The sequence below is a fragment of the Eubalaena glacialis genome, chromosome 10 (genome assembly GCF_028564815.1).
Source record: "Eubalaena glacialis isolate mEubGla1 chromosome 10, mEubGla1.1.hap2.+ XY, whole genome shotgun sequence".
In the NCBI taxonomy this organism is placed as follows: domain Eukaryota; kingdom Metazoa; phylum Chordata; class Mammalia; order Artiodactyla; family Balaenidae; genus Eubalaena; species Eubalaena glacialis.
In genome coordinates, this window is record NC_083725.1 from 22,070,938 (window position 1) to 22,081,814 (window position 10,877).

Sequence of the window (10,877 nt, forward strand, 5' to 3'; positions counted from 1 at the left end):
TGAAGATGCTATCAGCTGTCTCACTTCTCCCAGTCTACTGAATACGTTCCACCTCTTATCCCGTAGACCTTTCACCAAACCCTAAATCAGAAGAATGGTGAAGGGAAAGAGTTATAAATTGCTTCACAACAAAATTCATTTCAGAACCAAAAAGCAACTACACCATTTAGGTATCTGTGACTTGTGAATTTTCAGTCTATAAGTTACAACTCTCTATTTAACTTGGAGGACTCAATATTCAAAATTAATAATTACTTTTTACACAAATGTATAAAAAATGTGTAAAAATAAAATATCTTTAACTTTCATTTTATAAAAAACAACATATTCTGTTCTAATATATGAATGTCAGAGTCACAAAAATTAATTTTTCTTTTGCTACGTTAAAATGCACTGCTGCGTTCACATTTTAAGTGAAGATAACTATGGAAGCAAGTTTTTTCCTACACTCAAGATTCATGATATCAAAATGTTTACTGAATCGAGAGTTTCAGCTGGGTTTCCCACACACAATTTTCCACGGTGGAGACAACTGAGGCATAGGATTCTGTGCACCCACACATAACTTTGAAATATAGTTCTATGAGTTTGGAGGATATGCCAAGTTTTCCAACAGCAAGCAGGACTGAGACATCAACGTGGAAAGCAGGCCTGGCTAAAGAGCTCCTGAAATATGAGTGCCTTATATAAAACATCTGCAAATGACAGACGACAGATACCAAGGCATAAAGATCACAAATTTCCAAAGAAATTATAGCAATGATTGTGTCACTGATTGTCACTATTAGTCAATATTTACTATGATGGTTAATTTTATGTGTCAACTTGACTGTCCATGGCATGCTCAGATTACACATTATTTCTGGGTGTGTCTGTGAGGGCATTTCCAGATGAGATTAGCATTTGAATTGGTGGACTCAGTAAAGTAGGTTGTCCTCCCCAATGTGGGTGGGCATCGTTCAATCCCTTGAGGACCTTTACAGAACAAAAAGTGGAGGAAGGAGGAATTCGCCCCTTTTTCCTCCCTCACTGTCCAGCTGGAACATCTCATTTCTTCCTGTCCTCAGGAAAAGATGGTGGTGAATTACACCACCGACTTTTCTGCAGATGGCAATCATGGGACTCCTACTGGTCTGTTTTTCTGGAGAACCCTGACTAATACATTTACCTAACATTTACCTAATGGCAGCAGTGAACATAATATTCTGTGGTACACGGAGAAGGTAGACTCTGCTCCCTGAAGAATGAAATTATCTCTCAGGAGAAAAACTTCTCAAATATGACTTGTTCAACTGCTTATATAAAATTCAAATCTACTCTCCCCTACATCTTATGTTATAAATAATAAAAAATGCATCTATAATCTAGTTGGAAAGAGAAATAGAGTTGGAAGATCTGGGTTCAAATTCCAGCTCTGCTGCTTACTACATGCAGCCTTGGCAGGGCTCAGTTCCTTCCTCTCTAAGAGTGCATTAATAATGCCTACCCCATATATTATAATCAATGTGTATTATGTATAGTTAGGCATTTACTTAAAGAAGTTTTTGAAAAATTTCCTTTACTTTTCCATATATTATAAACAGTAAACTCTTATCTTTTTCCTCAAGTTTCTACCTTACAATATTTGATATTTATGACATTCAAGCGTGACTGCTTTGATGATTAGTGTTATGGGCCAAATACTTGTGCCCCCCACAAATTCATATGTTGAAGCCCTAACCCCCAATGTAATGGTATTAAGAGGTGGGGTCTATGGGAGGTGATTAGGCTTAGATGAGGTCATGAGAATGGGGCCCCTATGACAACGTTAGTGCCTTTATGAGAAGAAACCAAAGATATCTAACTCCACCTCCATCTCTCTCACTACCTCTCCCTCCTCTTCTTCCCCCTCACCTCCCTCCCTCTTTCTTCTCACTCTGTCTCCCATCTGAGGACACAGCAAGAACTGGAAGCCAAGAAGAGGGCTCTCACCAGGAACTGAATTGGCTGGCACCCGGATCATGGGAATTCATAGCCTCTACAACTGCAGGAAATAAATGTTCTTTGTTTAAGCCACCAGTTTATGGTATTTTGTTACGGCAACCCGAGCTGAATAAGACAAATAGCATTCACTCATTTGCATGTAAATGTTCTTGTATTAAATCCAATGAAATAAAACTTTTTTTTTTGCTTTACAGGTATCACCTGGTAAAAATTACTAATGGCTTCTGCACTTTTTTCGAAAGTGTTTTTATATTCTTTCTTCTTTTGACCCATAAAAAACAACCTTGTGAGATATACAGGATATGGATTATTACCCCCATTTTACAAACAAAGAAACAAAGTACAGCCAGAAGTTCAGAGGTCACACCGGTGATAACAGGCTCTTTCTGATCTAATTCAGTTTTTGATAATTCCAGACTGCTCTCAGCCAAAACAATCTCATGTACCTGATTTTATGCCACTCACTTTGTGAATAACATCAGAAAAGTATTCAGTAGGATACTGGCTTAACCATGAGCATAATATTTTTCTCAGTATTAAAGAATAAAACCAAGTCTTACACACAAAGATGCTTCATTCAAACCCCAGTTGCAAGACACACACATGGCTTAAAGTTGGCTCTCAGGGGTGTTGTATCATAAGCTGCTATAAACAGATTTGGACCCAGAGAATGTAGAAAGAAAAGCCAGAATGAAGTGTATAATAGTAGCTGTTACATTTTTAAATGTTGGAGCTATTTTAAAATCCTTTTGCTTTGACTGATTTTCTGTGCCTGTAAGTCTCTCTTCCCTCCCCAACATCTCTTATTTAAAGACTTTTCAATTAGTATGTGAAACCAAAGGGTCGGGGGCTTGAAAATGACACAAATCATCCCTAACTGAAATTATTCTAATATGTGCTGCCATTTCATTTCACAAAAACTGTTCTGCCCAAACGTGGATATGCTCAAGGATATGTTATCCAGAAGAATTATCCAGAATTCTATCCATAATGTATTATCCAAAGCAACAAATTGGACACTGTAAATAAAGAGCAGTTCTCTCACTGCAAAAAGTTCTAGTCAACAGCCATGCTCTAGAGGTCAGCAAACAACACCAGGGATTCACCTCCTGTTTTTCTAAATAAAGTTTTATTGGAACATAGCTGTGCCCATTCATTTATATATTGTCTATGGCTGCTTTAGTACTACAGTTGCATAGTGGGTAGGTGCAACAGACACACCTTACGGTCTACAAACCTAAATTATTCACTAGCTGGCTCTTTAAGAAAAGGTTTGCTGATCTTGCTCTAAATCATAAACTCTGAACACAGGGGCCATATCTGTCCCTGTTCACTGCTGTATGTAACCCAGCTTATATTTAATGAGTACCTAATATGTAGCAATGTCCTCGGCACTGAGGCAGCTGCCTTGAACAATACAGATAATGTCCCTATTCTCATAGTTTTCACAATCTGGTGAGAAGTTCAGGTAACACAACAAGGAAGTAAATAATAATATATAAGGCAAGGCTGAATGCTAAAATGAGAATAAAACAGAAGGTACAGAACATGACTGAGAGGCAACTTCCACTTAGGTAGTCAGGACAGGCCTCTGGGAGAACCTAAGATCAGAACAATTAGAAAGAATCAACACTGCAAAGATGTGTGGCAAAAAAAAAAAAAAAAGACAAAAAGGGAATAGCAACGCCAAAGCCTCAGAACAGAATGAATGTGATGACTCAATGTGTGAAAAGGAAGGCCCATGTGGCTGGAGAATACACAAACAAAGCAGAAAAGGCAGATGAGGGGAATGAAGTAGGGAGGGCTAAGGACAGGAGTCTGAATTTTATTCTAAATATGATGGAAAGCCACCACAAGATTTTAAGCAGTGAGGAACATGATCAATTTAAATTTTTAAAGATCATTCTGGTGCTTCTAAATGGAGACTGGGTCAGGGAAAAGCAAAAAAGGTGTTAGACAAGTTAGGGAATTTCTGCAAATGTTCAAGTGAGAGATGATGGTGGTTTGGCTTCGACTACAATGGCAGCAGTGGAGATGAAAGTGGAGAAATTCAGGATATGTTTTGAAGTGATATTCGACTGGCCTTTCTGATGGTTGTTGTAGACTGAGGAAATAAATGCCAGTAGTCGAAAACAAATTCTAGATTTTTAGCTTGAACAATTGGGACATAGTAGTGTGAATGACAGACACGGTGGGGAAGTACAAACAATAAGAGCTATCACTTATTGAGTGCTATTACATATTAATATTCACTCAATTTCACATTTAATTTTCCCATCTTGAGGACTTAGGTACTATTGTTATTTTTCATTTCACAAATAGGAAACTGTAAAAATTCTGGGGTGGGATAGGGAGGGTGGGAGGGAGACGCAAGAGGGAGGAGATATGGGGATATATGTATATGTAGAGCTGATTCACTTTGTTATAAAGCAGAAACTAACACACCATTGTAAAGCAACTATATCCAATAAAGATGTTAAAAAAAAAAATTCTGACCGTTCAGTAAGAAACACATTTTACATCGCTACCCAAAATGCACATATATATAAATGAAACAGAGAAAAAAGTTACACAAAGCAGTCTTTACCCTTACCACTGTGCCAACATTTTCTGTTCTATTTCATTTTTTAAAATGTTGATTGTAACTGGCAGTTTAAACAACACTGATCCAAGTCTTAGTAATTAACAGTACAACCATACAGTAGACTTTTTAAGAAATAAGTCTCATGACTCACTAGGACTACCAAGCACTAAAAAGGCAAGATGAAACATAAAAGATCAATCTGTTGAGTACTGGGGATACAAAAAGATTGTGGTCCATGACAGTGTAATGGCAATGATTCTGTGAGCTACAATTTGGAAATATTCTTTTATTATTATTATTTTCTATGCTTACTAACATTTAAAACAGGCAGAGATGCACTTTTCTGTAAAAAAATATTAAAAGCAAAATAAAACAGTTCTTCAACCTCACTCTCGCCCTAAAGGGAGTAAAAAGCTGTAGAAAGACCAGACTGGCAAAATTTTAAAAGGAAAAGACTAGATTGGTAATGTGACAAATCATTACGTTTTATAACGAAGGACAGCATCTTAAGGACAATGGCTTAAGATGCACAGCAACCCTTCATTTATTGGACAAGTACTTCTTGATTGAGCAAGCTACTCTCATGCTTTCTCGCTTAATTACCGTTAGTAAAAAAGGATGAGATCTGTTCTGGAATACAAATACTTTATTTCCCCCAATTCCTTAAGTTTACAGGAATAAAAACTGCTTTAAAACCTATGTTAATTCCTGAACATTCATATAGCGCTAACCCAGTAAATTCTCTCCCTCCCTTCCTCTCCCTCTCTCTCTCTCTCTCTCTCCCTGCATCTCTGAAGGGGAAAAGCGACAAGGACAAACCGCAGCCTCCATACATCAAAGGCTGAGCCAGCACTACAGCTGATACAACATCAAGTTCACTGACACTCCTAGATGGCTCCGCGACACGGTCAAGGTCCCTGGGAGCTCACACACACTTCTGTACTCTGCACCGATCTCACCACTCTTCCACTGACCTCTAGCCAACCCAGGATCCTGTTGGGAAGAGTCATGAAAGGCAGTAAGATCCGGACAATCAGGGGAGCCTGCGTAGCCCCTTAAGGTTCCAATGATACAAATGCAATGCCTCAAGACATTTCTTAAGGATGGGTTAGGTTATCACTCTAATCCCAATTTTTCTCCACAGAAGCTGGAAGGGCACCACCAGGGCACAGAGAAAAAACAGCCAAATATCAGGTTTTGGGGGAGGGGAGGAGCGAGAGCAGACACGGCTAGAAACACCCAAATCAATTCCTCCGAGAGCCAAGCAGCAGAGGCCGGCAGCTCGCGGCCACGTGCACTTGCTGAGGGAACCGTTCCAAAGAAACCTGACCCCATCGGAATCGGCACGCCGCTCGGCGGCCGTGTTTATCCGAAAGGAACGCTACAAGTTGTTGCCCGCATCCCTCCTCCCAGCTTTGTGAGGGGCCACGCGCGCCGCCCGCACGCCCACACCGACACCCGACCCCTCTCCAGCCCCGCCGAGCCCCGAGGGCCAGGGGACAAGCGTAGGGCGAAGGCCCCTCCGCCGCAGCCCACCCGCCCCACCCAGCCCAATTCCAAGCCGAACCGGCCCTCCGCGTCCCCGGGCGTCGACCGGGGGTCGTTCTGTGGGGCGCAGGCACCTCTTCCCGGCCACCCCCAGCAAAATATCGCGGAGAGACCGCGTCCAGGTGAGGGGCTGAGCCCCGCAGGCGCCGCAGCCCGGCCGCCTACCTTCCTCAGCGCGGTAGCCGCACCCGGGCGGACGCAGCTGCCCTGACGACCTCGGAGCTGACCCCGTCAAGGGACGGTGAGCTCCCGGGGGACCTCAGGGAACCCGGGGGCCGGGCACCCGGAGGGGCCGGGAAGGGCGATGCCCCAAACCCGGGCCGCGCGCACCGCCTGAGGGAGGAGGGGGGCGCGGGTCCCGCGGCGGCTGGAGACGGGGAGGGAGGCTGCCGGGTCTGCTCCGAGAGCGACTGAGACTCTAGACGCGAAAAACCCGGGGGTGACGGGGTGACTTGGGAGACGGGAAGGCGGGAATGGCCTCGGACGAATGACGCGGGCCTCGAGTGTTAAATCCCTGCGGCGTCCGGACCGCGCGGCGGCGGCGGGCGCCGGGCCCCGCTCGGCGTCCTCACCTTCTTGGTTCCGGGGGCGCCCGCGATCCGAGACACTCCTGTCAGGGAAGAGGAGCGCCCCGGCTGCCCCCCTAGAGTCTCCTGCTGGGGGGACATCGCTTCCATGAAGAGGACTTTCGAGCAAATCCCAGCCCAGGAGGAGGCTACGCGGGCATGTCCGTGAGACGGCGGCCGGACGGGCGAGGACGCGCGGGGCCGAGGCGGGCGCCGAGCTCAGGCGGCGAGCCGGGCTCCGGGTGCGAGCCGCGCGCCTCCCGTCGGAGCCATGTACCGCCGGCCCCGCTCGGCACCGCAGCTGCAGGCGATTGCGGCGGCGACCGCCCGTCAGCGCTGCGGCCGCCCCGCCTCGGGCCCGCCCCTCGGCGCCAGGCGCCCCGCGCTGGGCCCTCCCCCGGCCGCCCTCCTCCGGCCGCAGCCCTCCCCGCGCCGGTCCGGCCTGAGGCGCGCCCTTCTAGATATATATTAGGGCACGGGCGCCCGACCGACCTTCTCGGTCTGCGCCTCCGAGTGGGGCCAGCCCAAAGGAGCTCACCGGCCGGTGTCACGAACGCAGGCCTCTAGTGTGGACGCGCGCCTCTCCCGCTGCCCAGCCCACTCGCACCCGACCCCATCCCTTCCCGCGCCGCGCCCGTGGGGAAGGCGCCGCGTTAGCGCGTGGAGCGGCGCAGCTCTGGCGACCTCAGCCTGAACAGAGGAGTGGCAGCGATTCCTGCCTAGCTCTCGGCCGACCGCCGAGGGGTCCCCCGCCCCCGCCCCTTCCCCGCCCGGGAGGCCGGGGACGGAGTCGCACGTTGCAGAGGGCCGCGGCCGCGCACATGCGAAGCCCGCGGCGCCGCCTGACCTGTCGTGCGGTCCCGCACGTTAGCCTGCCCGCGGTGGCTCTGCAGCCGCCCGGCAGCAGCCCCCGCGCAATTTGCACCGGCGGTTTCTCTGCGGGCTGCAGAGACCCGGGCATTCCAGACGTGCAAGCGCAATTAAGGAAAATGCGGCAGAGAGAGGACTCTGAAATTTGGCTTAGCTATTGAGAAGGCTACAATATGTGGAAGTGTTTATCAGATATCTGCGCCGAGAGCATAACTTCCTGTCAGCCCAAATAGTGGCAAATTTTTTAAAGACTAAAGAATAATCAGAGGGAGGGGATTTGGAGCCGACCTGGGTTGAGTTGAGTATTGCCTCACTTTGCAGGACTGGCTGACTGGGGCGGATGATTCGGTAGGTGGCATTCTTCCCTTGGAGTCAGGACTCCATAGGGCGGAGTAGTGATGAAGGACACCGCTCTACGATACTAGCTTGTGGAAGAGATTTGTTTGTTTTTCTGGTAAGAAATAACAGATTGAGGCTCCTGCTGGGTTGGGCTGTTATCAGGTCAGGTTGTAGAAGAATAGGGTTCTGGCCAGCTCTGTTCCAAGGAGAAGTTGCTGTCCAAAACACACACACTACCACCACCACCAAACCCCGGAATTGTTTATTGTGGAAGTAGTGGGGAGAAAATATTCCACCCCAATTTAAGCCTCGTCCATATCACATTGTTTAAAGTAGGCTTACACAGGCTTTGTAAATCATGCATGCATATATATATATATATATATATATATATAATTTTATAAATCATATACACACACACACACGTTTTCAGGGTGACTCTCTGCTGCTTAGATCCATGTCCAGAGACAGGACTTTGCACTCACCCTAGAGTTTTTCATGAATTTTACACTGCAGAGGGCTTTACAGCTCTTTTCATTCCTTGTTGAAATCATGCTATTGTGATTCCTATCATGAATGGATGATTCCAGTTTTCTTGCTCTGCTTCATTTTTTAATTTCAATAACTTTTTAAGAATATTTCATGTAATTTACTTATTATGTTTAAGGTTTATTATCTTTGTCTTCCAGAGAGCAAGACTCCTTATTGTTGTTCATCCCAAGTGCCTAGACCAGTGTCTGGCACAATAAATATTTGTTGACTCAATGAATGAATGACACGCAAAAAGGATATGAGATAGATCCAGAAGGGCCAGGCTAGAGTTGGTTATTTCAGAGCCTCGTGTATTAACAGCTGTTTCTTTTTGAGATAAATACCTCATGCTCCAAATCAAAGTATTATTTATACTGCATACATGGAAAACCCACTTTCACTTCTTAATTTCTAAGTGCTTTTATTTCAAAATCCATTAGTTCTGATTTGCATAGAAAACCATCCTACCCCTCTTCTATAAGGAGTTTTGAGGGAGGTCTCACTTCCTAAATAAAACTGAGTTTGCTCAGATTAATATAATTACCAGTGTAATGATTTAAGAACACAGATCACATCACTCCTCTGCTTAAAACCTTCTTTGGCTCCTTGTGTCTATGGAATAAATTTCAAATGCTATAGTACAAATGTCAGTACAATCTGACACCCTTGCCCTCACTTCTTTCTTTTCTCATGTCTTACCCCTTTTCACCTCTCACCCTTTTCTCCCTCTCATTGAACTATTTGCACTTCAAGAACTTGTCTTGACCTCTCACATCTTCATGGCTTTGAACCTGCTGTTTCCATTGCCTGGGAAATTTTCCTTCTATATTTTCCAACCTACTGCTTTATACTTACTTATCTAGTGCAGGGTGCATAGTAAATACCCAATAAATATTTGTTGAGGAAATAAATCTTCAACACTTACGTTAATAATTAAATCAGGGAAATCTTCCTGACTTTATTACTCTTTACCTAGCTACCTCCACACACCAATCACACACACAGGGTTAAGTGCACCTTCTGTAGTAGTAACAGATAACATTTATTGAGTGCTTACTTGTTTATTGAGTGCTTACTTCATATCAGACACTATTCTAAGCATTTTACACATACTAATTTACTTAAATCTTCATAATAATCCTACAGGGTAGATTTCCTCACACCTTACTTTCCAAATTGGAAAACCAAGCCACAGAGATGTTCAATAACTTGTTGAACAGCTAGTAAGTAGTGAAGCCAAGCTTGGAACCTGGGGAGGCTGCTCCAGAACCAATGCTCTTAACCACTTAGCTGTACTATCTCTCCTGTGTGTGGTTTCTTCTCTTTATAGCATGTATTACACTATACTATTATTATCTGTTTTACTTGCCTGTAAGCTCCTTGAAATTGAAGGTTATATTTATTTGTCTTCTTTGTGCCAGGCACAGAAGTATGCTTTCAATGATTTTTTTTTCAATGACTTACCTTTGAAGGAATGAATGAATGAAGTATTAGAAACAACCATCTTCATTATGCTGTACAGTAATAAGAAAGATGCTCTGATGGGGAAGAAACAGTCCTAGGCTAGTCCTGTCATCCCTTAGATAGTAAAAACCATTTTCCCTGCACTGGGAATGTTATGTTGTAGAAAAGGGTGATGCCAAAAAACAAAAGTGATGACAAGGCAGTTGAAGGAGTGTGATGACCACGTCTGACACAAGCAGGATGTATCCAGAAGATTTTGAAACAAACCATAAAGCAAAGTACTAAGAATAGCAACATTTAACAGCTGGGAAATACCAATAGCAGACCTTTAACAGGAACCAATCTAAGAATGAAACCAAAATGTTTTGCCAACCATTAGATTGAATAACAGTGAATAAGGTTAGCTGTAAAGGGAGATGTCTGTGCAAGGTGTTCATTCAATGTATATTTATTGTGCGCCTGCTATGTGCCAGACAACGTGCCAGGCGCTTGGAATATGGTCGAGTCCACAGGTATAGTCCTTGCAAGCCCCAAAATGCACACAAGAATCATTGGCAGTGCTATCCAAATATCCTAGAGCCGAGCTGCAAACAGATGGCCCGCAGAGTGAATTCAGGCATGTTTTTCAACGTATACACTCTTTTTTTCAAACTTGTTGCCAACCTTAAAGATCAAGATAGTTTACATAAAAATCTCTGTCCTCTTGAAAAAAATCAGAAAATATTAGCAGCACTCAGCTCAATTTCTGCAAGGCAACAATCAGCTAATACTGAGTTGTAGCTGTTATTACATTTCATGCTCACAACAACCCTATGATTGTCCTGTCGCCCTTGTCCCTAATGCTGGGGAACCACTAACAGGTAAGGCAATGGAAAATGAAAAACTGGCAAGAGAGGGAGAGAACAGGGCAGAGAAAAATGAGAAACACCGTGTGTGTGTGTGTGTGTGTGTGTGTGTGTTTAAAGCCAAAGTAATAAGAGGTTTTCAACAAG

At 44.5% G+C, this 10,877-nt stretch overlaps 1 protein-coding gene across 1 annotated transcript in view; it reads right to left on the minus strand.

The window, feature by feature from the left end:
• The window catches only part of ARHGAP20 (Rho GTPase activating protein 20), a 144,045-nt gene extending 137,253 nt beyond the window's left edge, over positions 1–6,792 (minus strand). The window contains exon 1 of the mRNA XM_061202546.1: positions 6,688–6,792. Coding sequence (XP_061058529.1) covers positions 6,688–6,792 — 105 coding nt within the window. The remainder of the gene's footprint in view (positions 1–6,687) is intronic.
• Between the last annotated feature and the right edge of the window lie 4,085 nt (positions 6,793–10,877).